Raw genomic sequence first — 21,489 nt, 5'->3', positions numbered from 1 at the left:
TATTTTCCTAACAGTCTTTCTGTTAAACTTGTCCAGAACAACAATAAAAAGGTTGCACAGTTGAGTCAATGTGTGGAGAGGCACATATCTTAAGGATACCTGTGTTTCTTCTTTCTTGACACGTGAAATATTTCTGTTCTTATCCAGCTATATAGATAGTACTGGCTTTTTGAATTTGGCTGTGGGACCATGCACTTACAAAATGCATACGTTCATTTTACACACTGAAATAAAATGGTTTGAAAATGTAAGCCCATGAATTGTTTTTGACAGGGAGAAAGAGATACTGGTGGAGGAAAAGAAAGGGGTAATCCCCTGTGAAGAACAGAGGGAAAACATGCAGCAAACATTTGGCAAGCCAACATTTTTGTGGGGGGAAAAAACCCATGAAGCCTCTACTGTGCGTTTATCACGTATTGTGTTTCTACCATAAAAAGGTCACTGCAAAAAAAATCTTCTGATATTTGTACTCGTTGAGTCTCAATAAGCTTCATAGAAAATTAGCTCTGTCTTAATGTGAAAAGATATTTAATAACCAGTCATTAATTAAATTCAACCTGAGATCTGACAGCAGAGTCCCATTATCACTTAAGGTGTTCTTCATCTGAAACTACGTCCCAGCTTCACCTACTTTCTGCAGCATGTTTTACAGCCAGAACCAACCATTTTCATTCTCTACCCAAAACTCGCTCCAGAATAACTTATCCAGCAGCTTTCGAATGAAGTCTCGTTATTAGCGATTTTAAGAAGTCCTACAAGAATCCCTAATGTTTTAAAAAAATGTAGTGTGCCATGTGCTGGTAACCTCTGGTAGCTGTCTGCTGTCACTCTTGAGTTTTGCTATCAGTTAATGCAGTAGATCTAGTTTCATCTTTTTCTCTTACTCCTAACGATCAATTTTATTGTAGTATAGGTGTTTATAGTCTGTGATCAAATGACCTTTTACCTGTAAGTCTCTTAACTTGAGACAGTTTTCCTAGACAATAAGTAATGTATATGGCTTACTTCTCTGAACCCTCTCAGACTTTTGAAATATGGATATTGGACCTGGTCAGTGTTCCATTTAAGAGTAGCAAATACCAGATAAGAAACCTCAGTTTTCTTACCTCTCTCTGGTATCCTCATTATGAGAAGAGAAGTGGTTCTTTCTAACTGCAGCATCATACTTAGAGCTTGGGTCCAGCAGGATTCAGTCTTCAGACTGGCTTCCATGCAACTGGGAAACCATTGTCTTTTCTACGGGTTACAGTGAAATCAGAACCAAGGTCCATATCATGCTCTCTCAAACAAGACCAGGCTTCAAATGAAGAGGAATATTATGAAGTGTTTCTGTTGTGGTAAATTCTTGGGTTTGGGAGACCTTACTAGGAGCTAGGGTCTTTGTGCAATGTTGCTACTCTTTACGTAAAGTAATTCAAGTAGGAATGCCCCTTCTTTGTCTGGAAAGTTACGCTGACTGTATTTCATCATTGCTTTGGCAGCACATAGACCATATAATGAGCACTCATGGGAAGCAAATCATGCAAGCGGTGACCCTCATTCTGGAAGGGGAGCACAATATAGAAGTCAAAGAGCAGGTACCCTTTTTTGTTTCATGTTGTCTTGGCAGAATAAAACTTAAGAAACAGCTAAGAATGCTTACTCTTCTCAACATGTCATCTTTGTTTGGGGTTATGATGTGCTGTGAATATTTTACTGAGATCTGTCAGATTAATAACTTAGTACCTACAAGAATGCTCTCCTTTCTAATGGATTATTACAAATGTGTTTGAATTGAATTCAGAATGTTTTTTAAAATGTAGGTTTGGTAAAGAGGAGGGCACTGTATGTGAGAGCAGAAGAATTAAATCTAAGGCAATTCCACGGAAGAAAGGGGATAGTAGGAACAAGAGAAGAGAAAGAAGCCAGTATTTCACACTGGGGAAAGTGTCGTAGTTATTTGCTCCTATAGCAGCCATTGGAGCAGTCAGTAATGAATACCATCATCGCCTGCCTTGCTGGCAGAAACACATGTTCTGCTGGGAGATGTGCTAACTCAGCTGTTCTTGGGTGCCTGCAGGAGGCAGCAGTGATTAGAGGAGGAGAGGCACTAGCAGGGAAAAGAGGATCTGGTGTAGCCCAGGAAAAAGTGGGGAGGGACTTGCCCTGACAAAACTTAAGAAAAGCAATATGCAAGAGGAAATGGAGAAGGAAAGAGGAGATAGCCAGTAGGAAGAAGCATCCCTGGTTTGGTGGCAGCATAATGGGGCCTGTGTACAGGGATACCTGCTGCGGGGATGCTAAAGCAAAAGTAAGAGGATAGATGGGCAGAATTTGGCTGATCAACTCTTGTGACAGACAAGACTGTCAATTGGAGAACCCCGGTTCTTCCTCATACAGGGCATGTGGTGATGAAGAACGGGGGCAGCGAGAAGCTGTGGGAGATTCCAGAGGATTGCTTTGGCTTAGGATGGATATTGGTAGCAAACAGCATGGCAAATAAGTGTAAAAATACAGCTAAATCCAGACTGGTCTAAATCTCTGCTCAGTGAAGAATGGGCTGAAGGCAAACAGGCCTTTTATGACTATTTAAGTGCAAAACTAGCAAAAAAACCCCAAAAGACTCTTAATAGGTAGCAAGTTTGGTGATACCATGGTTCTGAAAAAGCTGAGGATTAACCAGTTGTCTTTCTAAATAGTTCTTCCTGAAAAAGCTCTAGTGACAGGAATGGCCTTCATTGCTATAGAAGGTCATTTACCTTGCCAGGCCTCTCAGAATTATTTTGGAGGAGAATCAGTGTACTTGAGAAATACTCTTGGAAAAGGCTAGTGGACTAGGGTTGAATATAACCTTTAGGGTTTGGGGTCTTTATGCATAGAGCACTTTCTTTGTCCCTGTGATGTGATCAGCAGTTTGTTCTTATTTCAGAATTAAGTCATGCATCCAGTACTGCCTATCTGCACACAAGGGCCCATACTTCTAGCAGCAGGACAGTGCTTATCTCTATCACTGACTGGCTCATCAGTATGTAGTTAGCAGCTTGGAAGTAATAAATTCCTACAACTGCTGACATGAATGCAGTGCAGCTTGGACGCAGGCATCACACAAGTGCTGATCATTCTCCAGTGTCCTCCTGTAATCATCCCTGCATGACCAGAAAAGGTGGTTAAGTTCTTCCACAGCTTTTTGGGAAAGAATTTGTAGAGCATCTCCCGGTGCCTCCTGAGGACCAGGAAAGCTGCTTCTGCAAGTCTTAATACCATGTGCATGTAGTGCCAACATGGGCCTAGTTGCTTCAAGGTCAATTATTCTGTAGGATGGCTTCTATAATTTGCAGAAAATAACCAGATGCATTAGTAGTTTGAGTTATCTCTGCAGGTAAGATGTGTGGTTAGACTTGTTGGAAAAAAAACTATTACTCTGCTAGATCAGCAGATAGACCTCTGTCTTTCCTTTTCCTGGCCTGCAGAACTAGAAGGATATGTTTGGGGTTTGGTTTTGGTTTTTTTTTCCCCCTAGTCACTGATAAAGAATAGACTGCTTTATTTTCCCATGTATTTAGTCTTTCCTATATGCTGCGTATTTCCATGAGAGACTTAAAATTTTTACTTATTGAAATGAATTAATGAATGTTGCTTTTTATTTTAAAATGGTAATGACTCTTTTTTTTTGCCAGGGCTGTTCAGCCACAGCTGTTAACTCTTTGGCATTGGCCCCAGATGTAAGCAAGCTGGAAACTCCAGATTAAAGATATTAAAACTAATTAAAGAAATTGTTTGTCACAAGTTCAAAGCTGTCAGGGAAACTGTATAAATCATGGGATGTGATCTGTGGCCAAATGACTTAACAGTTTTTCTCTTTCAGACATTATGTATACTTGCCAATATAGCAGATGGAACAACAGCAAAAGAACTGATTATGACCAATGATGACATCCTGCAGAAAATCAAATACTACATGGTATGGGGCATTTCTCTTAAAGGTTCTATGTTGGTCTTTTGCAGGAATGAAAAGAGTACTTCAGCATTTTGTCTTGCAAATTATTCAGTATCATGCACTTAACTTTCATATACCCAGTTGTGTTTAAGAAACCATGTCATGCAGTTCTGTATGGCAGAGGTGTACTGAGGATCTGATTAAAAGGAAAATCCAGTCGTTATTTCCCATAAGAATGTTACAGTGACTTAAGCAATACCTGTAGCAAATCTACATGGAAAATGTTTCATGATCTTGGAAAAGGCTTATCTTGTAGAACTCAATAAATATTTGGAAGGGATTGAACACTTCTCAAGTGCCTTATGTTATGGCACTGTCTGAGAGAAGTTGTAGAAAAGAATTAGTCCCAGCTTTGCTACCTTATTTATTACAGGATGAATGCCAAAATGTAAGTCTGAGAATTTCTGAATTTCTTCTTCTAAACTTGAGTACTATTTTTCTATATTTAGAGTCATTCAAATGCTAAACTTCAGCTTGCTGCCATGTTCTGTATATCTAATCTCATATGGAATGAAGAAGAAGGTAAGAAAGCCTCATTATTAATGCATATACAAGTTAATATCCTGATCAAAAGGCTAATGTTGCATAGTAATCAATATTTGCAGTGCACAGCACCGTGGGATCCAAAGCATAAAGGGAGACATCATTATAGGTGTAACATGGAATAAGCGAGAGTGGTCAGGAGGATATTGAGGGAAGTGTAGAGAGCTGTTATGGGGCAGGAAGGGGAGACACAAGAAGAGAGTGTCAATAAATAGAAGTTGATGAGAGTCACACAGCGGGAGGTTTCCACCTGTAGCATTTCTGTAAAATCTGAAAATAATTGGAGTGAAAGAGAATCCTAGTAAGAGAGCTTCCAAGTCTTAAGGAGGTTGTGGAAACTCGTTGGAGGGAACAGGTTCACTGGAGAGGATAAATGGATTAGAAAGGGGATTTGTTGCAAAGAAATTTTCCCCAGCATGGATGGCTTGATTGGGTTGGGCGGTGTGTCTCTGAAACCAGGCAAAGGACTTGTGTGTGGAACAGGAAGGAATGGGGAAGGCATTCAGTAAGAAGAGTCATGGCCTGGAACAATGGAAGGTAACCAGGAGGGAGCTTAAGGATGCTGCTGCACAGAAAAACGTGTGTTTGTGGTGAGAGTGGAGAGGGCAGATGGAGGCAACAGTGTGGAGCTGGAAGAAATGGCAGGGAAGGAGTGGTGGGAGGTGGTGTGCTTTGAGGAACGGTGGGGCTGGGAGGAGGACTTCCTTGGATGGTTTACAGACCCTCAAGTTGACCATGCTGCTCTTCAGCAAAGAAATCAGTGTCTCTACTTGGTTTTCTTTTTTTTTTTTCCCCTACTGTGTAACTTATTCCACATCTCTCACATCACAGAACTTCATTCAGTGTGTGACACTTGACTATGCTCCTGGTGGCTTTCTGCTCATTATACTGGCATTATATAGTCCTACAAGTCAGACTCAAAAACACGCTTCCAGTTAAATGTTCTCTGCGTCCCAGTCGGAGAGATGAGAATGAACCAACTGAAGTCAAGCTTCTTACTTTAGGATAAAATGTGTTCAGATTTTTGCCTTCAAAATTTTGTTTAAACATATGCATGTGGAGGAGTACAAAAAAAAAAGAAACTAGAGTTCCCTTGGGAAGTAGCCACAGCTGAGGGAGTTTTTCCATTGCTGTGTTCTAACTGAACTGTATTCTATACTCCTCCTTTAAGCTGGTTTCTGCTACCACTCCTTTCTTCTGTTCTGCAGACATTTATTTTTGGTGGTATTCCCAACAATGTGATTTATTGTTATAGGTTCACAAGAACGCCAAGATAAACTACGAGACATGGGAATAGTAGATATTCTACATAAATTGAGTCAGTCATCAGATCCAAATCTGTGTGACAAGTGAGTATAAAGAAATATCCAAGAAGATTAGAGGGAAATCTTTGCTTTTTATTAAAAAAGTATCTTTTTTTGAAATCTTCTGACTATAGAAAAATTCCCCAGAAAAACTGTCTATCATTGCACTGAGTTTTATGGTGTATAAAGAAATTGTGATGAACACTTATTTAAAGAGCAGGTTTTGTATTGCTCAGGAGTAACAAATTTTACTGAAGTTCTCAATAGTATGAAATAACTACACTTAAGATCATCTAAGCCAGTGGAGGGTCCTCTCTGAAATATCACTGATACACAAATATTTGTGTAAACCTTGGACTAACTAACAAAGTTCCAGAGGATTGGAACAATGGTAAACCATCACATAACACTATGAATTAAAAAGATAATACAGGATCACCACTGTTGTTAATCTCAATTAAACGCTTTTAAACTAGTTAAGCTCAACAGTAACTTTTCACTTACCTGTTCTGTTACTCATATTATAGTATCTACACAGACCATCTAGCTTCTTCACAAACACATATAACCAAAATAGCTAATGACAGTTTCTGGCTTTTTATGTTAACTTTTTGCAGTTATCCCACCTACAGTTAGTAACAACCCATATTTCTTTCATGAACTGAAGGAGATGATCTGATTTTTGGAAGAGGTCATATACAGACAACACAACTCAAAACTGTGCAGTGTTTTAAAATGCATTAAATTTGGGTTTCTTGTTTTTATGGAATATATTCCTGTGTTCTTAGACATCTTTGTAGTAAAGTTAGGACTTCTCTGTTTAAAATCTATGCCAAAGTATCAGTATTGAAGGTGATAATCAGGAACATATAGATATCAATAAGCAGGCTCACAGAAAATTATGGAAAAGCTAAATATGGTTTTAAAACAGTGAGAAATAGGAAAACTTACACCAGTAAAAATACTTTCTGGTAAATGGGCCTTGCTTGTCAACACTTAAGCCTTGGTTTTAAGAGACAGGGAGCTGATTGTGCTTAGCAGTGTTGCAAGTCACTGTCCCTCCTGTTTCTTCTGGCCACCTGCTCCCACTGTTCACCCTGTTCCAACTCTGCCTCATCAGTCCCCTCAGTGAGCTGATACAACTTGTGAACGTAGCAGGGAACTTAGAAGAAGATTATTAATTTTCTTCTGGGTTGCTGAGTTGTATCAGATCTTGGAAAAGTCTGTCCAGGTCATGATAGTGTGGTTGGGAGGTGTGGGGGACAAAGGAATAGCAAAGCTTCTCACTTCAGGTGGTAGGAAACACTGAATTAGCTGAAGTGATGACGAAACTGTAACTCTAGACTTTTGGGAGGTGTTTTTTTCTTAACAAAAATGTTGCACGATGTTAGATTACATAAATTCCAGTGTTAGGCTGGCTGTTGCTTCTTTTCTCCCTCTCGCCTCATTGTATGTTTTTGGTAGGGCCGGTATTCCTGACAGGACTAACGTGCTTCTAGTATGTCCTGAGTTATGACACCTCCTTCATTTCTCAGCTCAAAGACCTGCTTTTCATGGTAATCTGTATTACAGAAAAGTAATTGCTCTTCACAATTATTGCTCTTAAGGGTTTTTTATAAGGTGTGTTGATAATGAGGTTCAATATACATCTTAAGCCCCACCATACTTGAAAGTTGCTCAGTTTGTGCTGAGCATCTAATAATACTTGGTTAGATCATCTTATTCTTAGATGCAAGGTGGATTCTTAAATTGTTACAGCCCACGCAGAGCACTTCTGCACCATGGGCTAGATTCTTCCAAACTGAAGGAGCCAGCCACTCGGCTTCCTTTTACTTCACTCCTTCATCCTCCCTCTCTTGCTGGCACAATGCAGAGTCTTGTACATAAAGCTATTGATTATAAAGACAAACCCCAATAATTAACAGGTTGTTCCTTTATTGCAGGGCGAAGACAGCACTCCAGCAGTATCTTGCATGATCAAAGACTAATTGAATCTATGGACACCCCTCATGTCTACTTAAGGAATAGCAGGAGATATTCCTGACTCCTTATATTTGCACAAGTCACCTTGGGCTGCATTTTTCTCAGGTGCAGGGAGCTGCTTTGCAGAAACAGTTTAAATGATCAGGTCTCCAGTGCACTTGAGAATTTTCTTGAGGTAGTTTCTTTACTCAGAGGACTCTTGGGGGGTTGTTTTGGTTTTTTGGGTTTTTTTTTTCCTGAGCTACCTGGACTTTCGGATAGAACAATCAGTCATCATTTTCCTTTTGGGCCTACAATTTTCTGCTTTTGCTGCAGCCTGCGTGTGTGGATGTGTGTGAGTGTGCTCGAGTGCGTGCATGTGCTTGGGTGAATGTGTGTGGGTGTGATACCTCAATTTTGTTTTTCCTTTTTTTTGTGTGAAAATCTTTTTCTACAGGTTTTCAAGGGTTAACCATTGTTTGCTGTACGAATACTTCAATGAATTATATACAGTTTGAATGAAATGTTATTTAAAAAAAAAAACCAAACTGTTGTATCCCATAAAGTTTATTTTGAATTTTGAACAGATGAATGTTTTTAAGTAAAATATATGCATTTCTGAATTTCAGCTTAACTTAGATTATACTTCCTTTTTAAAGAGAAAAATAGAGGGAGACAGTAGACCCCAAATTATAAGCAGCGCATTCTGTACTGACAAGGTCCAAGAGTTTTTTACCACTGTACAAGGTCACCTGGTACTGATGACATGCTCAAATCCATGGAATGGATCAACTGGATTGTTTTGGGTTTTCTTTACGTTTTTAGAAGAAAAGCTCATACTTCAGAGTTAGCATGACTGTTGACTTTTCTGGAAAGGAACAGGTGGCTGCAATATCAGCAGGCATAAGCTATTGCTTTAGTAGCCACGAACTTGCTCAGATAATTGCTGAAGGATTAGCTTATTTCACTGGTGATAAGTATTTGCTATCAATTGCTCTATTGATTACTAATATCAATAGAGCAAACAGTATGTTGCGGAAGTTATACTTTCAAGAGACTAGAAGGAGCTGGCAAGCAGTGATTAAGGGTTTGCTTTTGTTTTGCATCCTTTACTTCCAAATACAGTTAAGTGACTTACATATTATTTCCATGAAAGATCAGCTGGGTGCATTAAGTTGGGGAAGGGATGGGAAAATTGGGGTTTTGGTTTGTGGTTTGTTTTTTGTTGGGGTGGTGTTTTTTTTTTAGCTCAGTAATGTTGCTACAGATTTTTGTGTATATATTCAGATATACACACTTGCATGGATTTGGATACCTGGATAATAAGCGATGGGATTTTACTGCATTCAGAAGCCTAGATTGTCCATAAGTTCCTGAAATTGTGCCTGTAAGTGTGGAGGAAAAAAAATATGAGTACAAATGAAGATGACTGTAAGGTTAGGCTGGAATATGAGACCCCAGTGGCTTCACAGTCAAATATGCATAGAAGCAAATGAGGGCAGCAAGGAGCTCTCCTTCATGCGGTTCAGGGTTCTTGCTTTCTTCCCGTGTCTACTTTCTGATTTCAGTTTAGACCATAGTTTTAATAGTCAGAATCTCCAAACACTATATTTACATAGCACTAACAGGCACACTAAAGATTGCAGCCGATGTCTTAAACCAAATCTTTCTTTTGTTACATTGAACTTGAGGAAGGCTGCAGCAAGAAGAGAGGTCTGTAACTTTGCTAACCAATTTTGATAAGTATCTTAATCTTTTATTTCTAATCAGAAGGTCAAATTGTGATAGCCTTACTTTTTTCCAAGGTAACGACTCGTGTCAGAAAATGTTACCACAGTTTGGCCTGGAATTTGAATGTGCTATGTATCAGATAACTGTTATCACTTGGTTGCAAAGGAGAATATATACATTTCATGTAACTTCTTCCACTCTTGAAAGACAAATAAAAGTGAGCACCTGACACTTTTTCCCCAGGCATTGCAGTAAGTGACTGGCAGTTTTTTAATGCCCTTCTGCAAATTTTTCATGATGGACTTTGGGGGCTGAACAAAAGGGAAAGTAAAAATATGTGAGAACTTGATAAATATCAGTACCTCAGAAGTGAAGTCTTAGTTATAAAAGTCAATCAAATGTATTTTTGCTGAGAAAAAAGTTCTGAGGCAGGTATTGTAAATGCAAAACTGTACAGCATGCATCTGACTTCTAAATTTGCACTCCTGCTATGTATGTTTAGGAGCTCAAGTTCTAGTTCTTACATATCTCTTCTCATCCTCCCCCAATTCACGTTTCTAAAAGCAAATCTGAGTTTGATTCTATAAAACTTCGATGCCTAAAGGTGTTCAGAAAAAAGGTGGGTAAGTATCTGTGTACAAGGTTTGAGGTGGTTTCCTAAAATTCTACCAGAAAAACTAAAAAAACAATGCTCAGACAATCTTGTTGCTGCATGAGAACAGTTGACATTTTCCACAGATATTGATAGGACAAACTGTTGGATGAGAACATTTTTACATTCAGTTAAGCTTTGTGAATAATTTTTGATGTTGCTATAGGTATGTACAAAAAGAAGAATACTGTAAATAAAAAGAACTTTACCAGAACATCTAGATTTTTCTCAGCTTCATGGAGAAATCTCAGCTTTCTGTGCCAGCTTCTCTACAGACTGACAGTTGCTAGCCTGAGATTCACAGTGGGAACAAACTTGTTTGCTGGTTGGCCAGATCTTTACCAACTTTATTTAGGTAGCAGCGTCTTGTGAATTACAGGGTTGCTTGCAGAACCAGAGCAAGTATAGAGTTGGTCTGGACATAATACAAATCACCAGGATTTCTGCTGTTCTTGTGCCATTTCTCTTCTGAAAACCAGTCCTAATGAATTTTGATAAGTATGTCCGCTCTTTATGTCTGGGTCCAGTAGTGGTAGTCCTTCTCTCAAAGGTTACATGTGTCAAAAGGTCAAATAGTTCTGCATGGAGTTTGGCATGCTAGTTGTCAGACAAGTGGTACGCTTGGTTGCTCCCCACCACCTCCAGGCCATGTTTGGAGTAGTCTCTCCCATACAGAAAGTCAAATGAGACTTGTCATTTGGCTGTTGTTCCAATCACAGATTTGCATTGGAATAGTGAAAGAAGTGAAGTGACCTGCTCGAAAGCATCTTGTGCCAGTATATTCTTAAGGCAAACACCTCATATTTTTTAAAATTTATTTTTACAGACTTTAGCCATTGCAGTAGATGCTGCGCCTCCATGAAACTGCTGTAGCAGTGGCACAGCAGGCAGAAGAATAATTGAGGTGCATGAGATTAGATTCTTGAAGGCTAGAAAATGGGTTTAACAGGACTGTCTTTGGTAATCCGAAAATGTAAGTGCATGACAGGTGTAAACATGCAAAATTTCAGTGGTGGTTAAAATCATCAGGACTTTACTGGAGGCTTATTTCTACAAAAAGAGACAGTTACTGGGGGCATCCAGGGGTGCGGTTTGCTCTGCTGAGCTGGTGCTGGAGGCAGGGGAGCCCCTGCCAAGGCTCAGCCCTACCATGTCCCCTGGAGGCACTGGACAGTGTCCCCTGGGGTTACTAGGGGAGTTGATGTGTCACAAGCTCAACCAGGACGGCCCTTGACCAGCTGGAGGACCTGGCCACCATAACATTGTGTGCTGCGTGACAAGAAGCAGCACCACCAAGGTCTGCACCTGGAGCGCAGTGACCCCAGGCATGGGAATGGACAGGATGAGCAGCAGCCCTGCCCAAATGGGCATCACCCTCGGGGGTTCTGGGCACAGGTGCTGTGTGCTCACTGCAAATAAGAAAAAACCCAACCAACCTTCAAAAATTGAGCTGCGTTTGGAGTGGGGCCAGCAGCTTATCCCCTCTGCTCGGTGCTGGGGAGGTCATGTCTGGATCCCGGACCTTGTTTTGGGCTCCTAGTTTGGGAGGGACAGGCTCCCTGGAGCCAGGGAGCGTGTGGTGGGCTGGGGGCACAGGGCCTGCAGGGGGAGTTGGGCAGGTTTGGCAGGCAAAGAGGAGGCAGAGGGGCTCCAGCTGCTGCTGCTTGAAGGGGAGTAACAGAGGAGATGGAGCTGAACTTCCTGGCTGCAGCGGACACTGAGAAGGGAGGGGGGGCGGGCCGGGCTGCCGCTCCGCCCCGACGTTGCCAGGGCTGCCATAGCAGCGCTGGGGTGCTGCCAGCCACCACACAGGTACTGCCAGGCCCTGGCTGGGGCCGGTTCGCTTCTGCCACCCTCACTGGGGTGAAGGGGGACAAGCTGCTGTGTCTCTAAAAGTGAGCAGCAAGTCAGGCCCTGCAGCAGCACCTCACCCCTGAAAAGGGTGCAAGCAGAGCCGTGTCCAGGCTTTGGGCACTGCTGAGCCAACCCTGCTCCCTCCAATAGGGCAGGGATGCTGCTGTAGGTGGTATGTCGTGGGTGGAGGAGCAAAGACAGGTAAAAAGCCTTCTCTATGGTGCAGGTTGGCCAGCAGTTGGATTCACATAATTAGAGGACGCCTGCAGTGCTTTGCACTTGGGACTGCTGCTCAAAGGACCCTTGTTCCTGCAGAAGGATGGCTGCAAAGAAAAAGGAGGTAGTACTGCAGGTCAGTAGGAGCCAGCCTTTTAAAATCTCTTTTAAACTCATAGTAAGTGCAAAGGATGAAGTCCGGTCTTGGGGTATCTCAGATTCTGCTGGCAAAGCCCTACTGTGAGGTCCTTGTGGTGGAAAAGTGTTCCTGAAGACAGGTAGGAAGCATGGGAAAACATGGCAAGTCAAACCTGTTCCCTGAAGTCAGTGCTGTGGGGTGCAGAGGGAGGTTGCTACGGGGCTGCAGGTTGTGTTTCAGACCTGTTATGAGCTGGCACGGGTTTGGCTGCTTTCATAGATCTAAATGTATCTGTGTTTCGTAGGACAATTGTTCAGAGGACATTTAGAAGTAGGGAACTGGGGAAGGGGGGGTTTCTCCTGAACGGCAAGTGTCACTGAACGTTTCTGATGAGCTCACGTGTTTAGAAAGATCGCTGAAAAGGTGGAAAAGTTAGGAGGTACAAGAAAAATTCAAAGGCTAAAAAACCTATTTCACAATGATGTGTAGAGAAATTTTTCCCTATTTACACTGCCTAAGTGACCTAATGATGCTTTATAACTACCTGCTTAGGGGAGAGAAGGTTTCTGAGAGCAGTTTAGTATGCAAAAAACATTGAAAAACCCAAAATAGGTTATGAAGGTCTTCAAATTTTGAAACAAGTTCAGTCTTCACAAGAGAGAAATACTGAAGGAGATTATGGGCTCTATAACTTTGTTCGTTCATTGTTAAAATTGGAAAGCGTGGAGTGAAAATGTGAACTTTTGTATAAGAGAAAGAGGATCGCTTTATTAAGGTAAAAATGGTTCCTACTGCTGCTTGTACAACTGCGTTCCTGTGTGATGGGGAAAACTACATCAATCAGACTTTGCACCTTTGCCAACTAAGGGAAAGCTGGGTCTAGATCTGCAAAAATGGGATTGTTCATATCTGCAGATGAAAGCGGAACCTCACATAGGACATGATGTGATGTCCTAGAAAAGTTCTGGTTATGTTAGAGAAAAGCCAAGTACTAGCAGCCTCAGGGCATCCAAATTAGCAAAGCACTTAGAAAGTAATGCCAGCAACCTTCAGAGTCCATCAGTTGAACTCACGGCTGAACTCATTATCACAAATTATTATCATAAATCATTTGAACTTCTTAACATTCTGTGAAACACTCCAAGGGTGGTCCTAGCACTAGTGATAACTGGAATAATTAAATTTCTTAATTCTGCAGGTGTTCTCTGAAAAAAATTAGGCTTGGGGTCATGTGCTAAACAGGAGAACAGACAGAGGTGTTGGAACAACTCCCCATTCTCTGAGTGAGGTGGGGTCCTGGAGAAACTGTACTGTATGACCTCCAGGGACATCTCTGAAAATGTGTAAGAGGCCATTTAATTTGCACTGGAGTTTCCATGCTTGGAATTCTTGGCGTTGCAATTTTAGCAGTCCTTTAATGCATGTTGGTGTTAATGATTGTAAAATAGCAGGCCTTACTGCAACTTACTCTCTTCCAATGTAGACTAAATGTAGTTAGGATTAATGATACCGACTGAGAAAGTTAATTAGGAATCGTCATTGTTCAGGATGAACAAAAACAGATCTTACATTTCTTAAGAAGCCTTATTTTTTTTAACTTATTGTGTTTTTCGAAGTACATACTGAAGGGCAAGTCCTGTAAGATGGGGAAGATGCTAAAGATATTTTCCTTTCTAATAACAGTATTGGAAGTGTGGGATAATATAGTACATGGCACAATGTATGGAATTGTCTAGGGCATCCTTGACTGAGTAAGCCCTGGAGCAACCTGATCTGACACTGAACTTTGAGCAGGAGATTAGACTAAGGACTCCACAGATCCCTTCCAACCTAGATCTTTCTATGCTCTCTGTTGTTCACTATGTTTTGGAAGTCTTTAGATAGCAGCTGGTAATTCAGGTAAGGATATGCTGGGCTCAGACCACCCTCTAGTGCCCAGACATCATGAAAGCTGTGTATTTACTAGTTTATTTTATCAAGACTGAAACATCTTAACAAAGTAGTATAGCTTGTGTGCAGGGAGGGTGAGAAACTGCTGGTGGAGAATCATCTGGCTTATAAAATGCGATGAGGACTGGGTCTGAAATAGGTGTGAGGAAAGGAGGATGTGTGCTGGAGATGAGTATGTTGAAGCAGCACTCAATGCTGCAGGTCAGCCCAGACCACCACCTTACTGCTGCTTTTGAGCACCATGCTGGCTCTGATGGGAGGTCCCTGCTGAGCTGGGACCTAGCGGGTGTCAATGTGTGTGTGGCTCTCCTCCAAGTCCATGCTTCTTGTGCTGTGATCCAGGCAGCCTGCAAAGAACCAGTCTAGTCAGTTTTCTGCCAGTGGCTCTTAACTGAGCTGCTAGCCTGTGTTAAAACGTCATTACGTATCAGACTTCCATTTAAGTGAAAGCAAAGTAGCTCTGTGTTTCTTCTACAGCAGGAGTGCTGTGGTAGGGAGCTCAGGGTCCCTCATCCCCACTGCCTGCTGTTCTTGCACTACCTGCACACCTGCAGGGCTGTACGGTAAGCCAAGGCACCAGAGGGACATCTGGAGCCCTTCCCTGCTCTCAGATCTTGCTGCATGGCCCCACAAGGAGTTGTGTTGCCATAAAAGCAGGAGAGTGCCAGGAAAAACCTGAGGTTGTACAGGTATTTCACAGACCTTCCCTCTTGCGCCATACACGACACAGCCTGGTAGGTTCAGCTAGGGCTCTGGTCAGTCAGCCGGAGGCCCTGATAAGATGCAGGGGGCTGTGTCCCAAGTCGCCCCAGAACAACTCTTAGTCTCTCTGCAGACTGAGTCTGGGGTCCCCAAGCAGCCAGACCGTTCAAGTCGTTGCTGCCACTAAACAGGGGAGGGCTTGTTCTTGGCTGGACGCTGCTACCCTTTCCATCTGCCTTTCCTTGGTTCTTGTGAGACAACATGAGTTTCTAATCCAATAAGCTTTTAAACAGAGTTAGCTGGCTTGCTGATGGGTCTCTCAGAGGTGGTGTCAGGTAGTAGCAAGAGCATGTGGGAAGGGGGGAAGGAATGAGAGTTTGTAAGTCGATGATATCTGACTTCAGCTGTTTTTTCTCAGAGGTTTTCTACCCATGTTCTAGCACAGCGTGGCCCTGCCCAGCTAGTCAGAGGTGAGAGGATTGCAGTCAAAAGAGTTTCCTGAGTGCTCAGGTAATACCTTTTCAGGCAGATGTGTCCAGCTTAAGTGCAAGCATGAGGTGATTTGTCATTATGTTTGCAGCAACCAGGTAGTACCTGATGACTTACTGTTGCTTTTACTGTGTTTTTAAATTTTCACACAGATTAACATCAATAGCCAGGAGCTTTGGGAAGAAATGCTGTGTCTCAAAGGACTCATTGGTAAGGGTTTGGTCAACATACTAGATTGCTTTTGTTCTGTGTTAAAAGGACACCGGTACTGTTAAGAATCAATTACTACTGATATGGATGTTCAGTCAGTCCCTCCATTCCTCTTGCCCTGAATGGAAGAAAGAAATATGCTAACAGAGGTGAGACTAGCTGGAGGTTGTAGTCGTCTTCATTTATGTCGGACAACTGTCATACAATCAAAGCAGTTCTGGTGCAGGAGCTTCTGGAGTCTCCAGTCCAGCCATCTGCTTGGAGCAGGACTGTCCCCAGTGCAAGGAACAGCCCTGGTTCCCGAGGGTGGAGGTTAGAGGGCTGTTAGGTAAGCCCCATGTGCTCTATCTCTGTGCAGCAGTTTTCTGTAGAAAATCTAGTACTTCCAAGATCACAGCCATGTCAATTTTTCTTCTAAAGACTCCTTCATAACATTATTAGCTTGCTATTTTATAATGTGATTTCATCCTCTGATCCAGCATTTGAAGCCCTGAAAGAGTATGATAGTTTCTACTTCAGAATTGAATCCACAGCCCTTCTAGCGCTCACAGGAGTCCTGCCACACTCCAGACAGAACTATGGGAGCAACAGCCACAAGTTGCAGCTTGGGAAGTTCTAGTTGGGCATGAGGCAAATCTCCTTCCCCAGGGTAGTGCTGCAGAGGTCACCAGAGGAGGGAGACCTCAATCCTCGCAGGTTCTCAAGATTCTTCTTATTGCACTAGCACCCTTTTGCAGTCCCCTTCCAAATGATTATGCTGCAAAGTGGAAAAGTACACAAACCAGCCTATTGGTCTATGTCTAAGCTGACCCATTTTGACCTAATTCTTACTAACTTTCCTGCTTGCAGTTGTTGATGCGTTTCAAGCCTGGTGTGGTCCATGCAAAACAGTAGTGGATCTTTTCCAAAAAATAAGGAATGAAGTTGGCAGTGATCTTCTGCATTTTGCTGTGGTAAGGTCTAATTTGGCACTGCTTAAAATATCCAGTCCCCTGAAATTAGCAGGTAACTAAAGGCTGAAGTCATTTATCTTTCCAATAATCAGCTAAAATGATAACAGTCCTGGAGTTCCAGCTTGTGTGAGTGAGCCTGCCAAATACAGACACTTGGTTACATCAATAAAAACTCTCATCATTAAGAATTTTCAGGCTTCAACTGTTCTGTACTTTTCAGATCTCTGCTTAAGCAAGTAACACTAGACAGAATCATTAACGTACGTGTCCCTCTGATGTACAGGGAGAGTCTGAAGGAGCTGGGTTTGTTCACCCTGGAGAAGACTAAGGGACAGATGTCTAGTGAGGGATTAATAGAGAAGGCAGAGACATTTCTCAGTGGTACACAGCAAAAGAACAAAAGGTAATGGGATCAAGTTGCAGCAGGGAAAAATCCAAGTAGATAGAAGGAAAAAGTATTCAGCGTAGGAGTGGTTGGACACTGGGACAAGTTCCCAGAGAGACTGTGGAGCACTGATTCTTGGAGATGCTCAAAGCTAATGCAGCCTTGAGCAATCTCCTATAAAATTGAGACTAGCCCTGCTTTGGGCAGGGGCTTGGACTAGAGCCCTTCAGAAGTCCCTGCCTCCCTCAGTCATGCTGTGATCCTGTGTTTAAATGCCTTTCCTGGCTGAAGGCCAGCTCTCGATGGCTGACAGAGCTGTGGGCAGCAAGGTTTCTTGTGGAGGCCACTGCTCAGCACTCCCTGCAGCTGCTGCCTCTGCTGCTGCTGCCATCACAGCTCCTCCTGTCACTTCTCACACTCCTCATAGAGAAGGGGCCCCAATTTAAGTTTTACAGGCTTTTTCTCTGGGATTCACTCAGGCAAGCTGCTGTGAGGTAGATATCCCTGCCTCACAAGAGCTGCTGTTCCAACCTCTGCAGGTGAGATCTGCCAGACATCTGCCTGTTTCTCAGGTTGCTGATACTGAGCTGGGAGTAGGTTGTGGCCCTGGCTCTGACCAGTGTCATTTTGGTCTGTAAGACTGGGACCCAGAGGTGTTTTGCTGTATGCCAGCTGAGGGTGTCTGAGTTGAGGCAGTTTTATGTGTATTCCTCTGAAGCAGAAATGCTTTTCTAGAAACACCTGTTTTATTTTACATTCCTTTTAGGCTGAAGTTGATTCCATTGATGCTCTGGAAAAATACAGAGGAAAATGCAAGCCTGTCTTTCTGTTTTATGCAGTGAGTGAAAATATTGTTACAGTAGTTGCATAGCAATAAATATCACTTGCTAGTGGGAACAACTGTCCTTTTTGAGAGATATTATTTTTCTTTCATGTGTGACAGCAAATTTTATTTGCTCTGTATCTGCTGGTATCTACTGGTGATCAAGTGCTACATGGATAAGAATATACAGCCAAAGTTTAAATTGAAATATCTTCTTCATTGCCACCAAGAAACAGAACAATGTAATTTTGTTTTATTAATTAAAAAAAATTAGGAGAGATTAAGGTGTGAATGAAGTAAAACAGTTTAAAAATTGCCCAGGTGGGTGAAAGGCAGACATTGCACAAAGTTACAGGAACTCCTCTAGCTAGAGATTGTTGAGCTTTTTTTGTTGGGTTTTTTTTTTTCCTTTTACCTGGGGCAGGACCCATGTAGCCTGTGATGGATGGCTATATTTCATGGCCCTTTCCCCCTCCATGAGAGGGTATCTTTATCATGAAAATCCCTATCATTCACGCCCAGGGATCCCTGTGACTTGCTGAAAGATGTATATGTCCACAGGGTCTTGTGGCTGGCTGAGTCCATGTGAGCAGTGTTCACGCCATGTTAGCACATGGACATGTGTGTTGCCCTGAGGGGTCTTCAGGTTCAGCTCCTGCTACTGCAGGACCTCACTCCTCTCACAAGCTGCTTTGGTTCATCCTAAGGCTGATCAGGAACAACAAAGAAGGTTATTCCAAAGTTTCCCTCTTGTTCTGGAGCAGAGCAGCTCTGTTGGGGAGGAGGGCCTGGTACCTAATATCATATGTGATGTGCTGCTGTGGTGATTGCCAGAGCCCAGAGGGCACCACTTGAGCACTTACTGACTGATTTGCTTTTCACACCTTTCAGGGAGGAGAATTAGTAGCTGTTGTAAGAGGAGCGAATGCACCATTGCTGCAGAAGACCATCCTGGAACAGCTGGCAGTGGAAAGGAAGGTTTTAGAACATGGAGGAGAGCGTGTGGTGGTAATCAGTCACTGAATCCTTAAATACCTGTAGATGTGCATGCCAGAGGAAAGGTTCAGCTCCCCAGTGCCAGCATAGCTCTAAAACAGAGTTACTTCCTCGCAGAAGTCCTGTCCTTTTGTCTGGACTGACTCTGAAATCTAGTTAGCATGCTGCTTGAGTGTCCACAAGCCTGCGGAGCCTACCTAGATGGAGGAAACTGGACTGTGTTTTTCAAAACCTCTGTCCTATTGACGAGAGGAAAAGCAGTACAAACCACCCAGCTCTGCAAGATGAAAGAGAAACTCTACTGTGATTTCTCTTGACTTGTTCACCTACCCTAAGCATTTTTTTATTCCCTAAAGCTACCTTCCTAATCAGCTACTAATTCCAGGATCTCTAGCAGGTCTCTGTGATGGCATTTCTCAGGCTGTGGTAGGGAACGGTTCATTGCAATCTTAGTCATTTTTGTTTCTTGGTGTGAATGATTCTGTGGATTTCTGCCTGGAGCATCTTCCAGAGCTCTGCTCATCTTTCTCACTAATCTACAGCTCCAGGGACCTGGTGCCTGTACTCTGGATATCACTGTGTGATCAGTCATTTTGCCTTTCAGCAGCTCTATAGTAACAGCGGTTGTGCAGTCTGTAATGCCTGCTGTAAAACCCTGGGCTATTGCATGGCAAATGTTCTCCTCCTTACAGCAGTGAGCTCTGGTGTCAGAGCCTAGAGCCAGCCCAGCAAACTCCAGCAGCCTGCTGCTGGCAGGGTGCTGTTGGGAACAGTGTTACCGAAAAAGTGCTGCCCTTCGTTTGTTCTGAACTCTTCTATGCGATAGAACTAGGATAGTTCCTCCCTAGTTCTCATATATTGAAGTGACTCTTATTCCCTAGTCACCTTCTCCATGTCACCAATGACTTCTTTAGAGTGCTATTAAATCTTCCGTCAGCCTGGAGACTTTTGTCATCTTAAGTGTCATGATCCTGTTTTGGTTCCAGACTCCTAGCCTGGGCACTGCTGGTACAGGGTGTATCCTTAGAGCAGCTGGGCAGTCCTTGGAGCTGAAACCAGAGACAGCCCCAGGCCTACCCCTCCCCAGCCCAGCTGGTCTGCTGAGCCACTGTCACAGGGACCATCTTTTTGCGTGTGGTCTCCTGAATTGGGACTCCTGAACTAATGGCACTTCTGAGGAACAAAAATGCCTTTCCTGTCTGTAACCTGATAGTCTTAAGGCATCTTCAAAGCACAGATGATGGTGTGTTGGTAACTGCAAGCTATCTCTACTGAGCAGCTCTCTCTGGTGACATTGGCTGGCCTGTTTCTGTGAATGCTTTTTCCCCAGCTAGTCAACTGATTCAGAGCTCAGAAGGTGACCCTGGACAGGTAGATCCTCTGCTCTCACTGATGAGCTGAGCCTGGCCCTGAGAACAGCAGGAGGACTGGTTCCTGCTCAGGTGGAGGTGGAAAGTGGGGACCTGTCTGGCAGATGCTCACCTAGAGGGTAAGAGGACACTCAGGATGCTCCTTGCTCATCCGCATGCTCTTGCTGCTAGGTACAAGACAGAGCCTTCTCCAAAGAGGAGGAAAACATGGCTGCTCTTCAAGAAGAACAATGGGAAGGCCAAATTGGTAAGGCAGGCACAGCTGTAGGATGCTCCTTGTGCCCTTAGTATGTGCCTTTGCTAAAGCTGGAACCCTAAACGATGATTCAGCTGCTGCTGCTACTCAGACACCGGAGGGGCCATTCCTCCAAATGGGCACAACGTGGGCTCTCCCCCCAGTCTCTGACAGATCAGTACACAGGATAGTGTCACCTCGAAACAGTATATGTAGGCACAAATAAGAGACCAGGGTAGCTTGGGTGTCTGATATCATTAAACTGTAATTATTTATCCTTCCAATGTGTGTTTTATTTTACGTTCGTCAGTACTGACTCCTCCCCTTGCCTCTGAGCTTGGCGAGGGCTCTTGGAAATCCCACATGGCTTTCTTCTGTCTTGAATAACTGAAATACTGAACTAGCTGTAAATGCTGTGCAACTTTTAAAAACCACCTGGAAAAGAAAACACATATGCTCAGGCACCAAATCTTGTTACACCAGCTCTTGCCTTGTGTAAAATTAGCCACATATTCCCAAAGGCTTTCGTCTCTCACACAATTTCTAACCTACAGTGACACTTTTTCTTGGCTTTGCTGGGACGCAGCTGCAGACTGGCGCTGTGCACACCAAATCCTGGGCCCCAAAACGCTGGAAATTGTAGCAAAACCCACTTGGCTTTAGCTAAGGCACCGTGGGTCTGGAAGGGGTGCAATGCATGTTGATCTCTGTCTCTCATTCCTTTACCTATTACTAATTTTTTCCCTTTTCCTTCCCTCGGAGGTTAGCGCACCCGTCGGTCCCGCGCCCGGTTTCCCAGCTGTCGACGTGGAGCAGACGCGGGATTTCCCAGTAAATAAAAGGATTTCGTGTGGTAGCGCTGTCGGCTCTGTCCCTCCCCGCAGTGCCGGGCGCCGCGGCCCCTTTAAGGCCGGCACGGGGTGGGGGGGGAGGGTGGCCCTGCCGGGCTGCGCCTGCGCAGGGAGGGGGCGTCGCCGGACGTGGGTTCGAGTCCCGGCG

At 43.3% G+C, this 21,489-nt stretch overlaps 1 protein-coding gene across 2 annotated transcripts in view; it reads left to right on the top strand.

The window, feature by feature from the left end:
- The window catches only part of ARMC8 (armadillo repeat containing 8), an 80,533-nt gene extending 70,153 nt beyond the window's left edge, over positions 1-10,380 (top strand). For both annotated transcript variants that reach the window (XM_009323990.1, XM_009323991.1), the window contains 5 exons: positions 1,482-1,577; positions 3,845-3,940; positions 4,426-4,498; positions 5,775-5,868; positions 7,767-10,380. In XM_009323990.1, the coding sequence (XP_009322265.1) occupies positions 1,482-1,577; positions 3,845-3,940; positions 4,426-4,498; positions 5,775-5,868; positions 7,767-7,800 (393 nt within the window). In that variant the 3' untranslated portion in view covers positions 7,801-10,380. The remainder of the gene's footprint in view (positions 1-1,481; positions 1,578-3,844; positions 3,941-4,425; positions 4,499-5,774; positions 5,869-7,766) is intronic.
- Positions 10,381-21,489: the final 11,109 nt, after the last annotated feature.

This window comes from Pygoscelis adeliae, unplaced genomic scaffold (assembly GCF_000699105.1).
Source record: "Pygoscelis adeliae isolate BGI_AS28 unplaced genomic scaffold, ASM69910v1 Scaffold485, whole genome shotgun sequence".
Classification (NCBI taxonomy): domain Eukaryota; kingdom Metazoa; phylum Chordata; class Aves; order Sphenisciformes; family Spheniscidae; genus Pygoscelis; species Pygoscelis adeliae.
The sequence above is the reverse complement of the archived record's forward strand: the minus strand, read 5'-3'. Positions and strand labels throughout refer to the sequence as shown.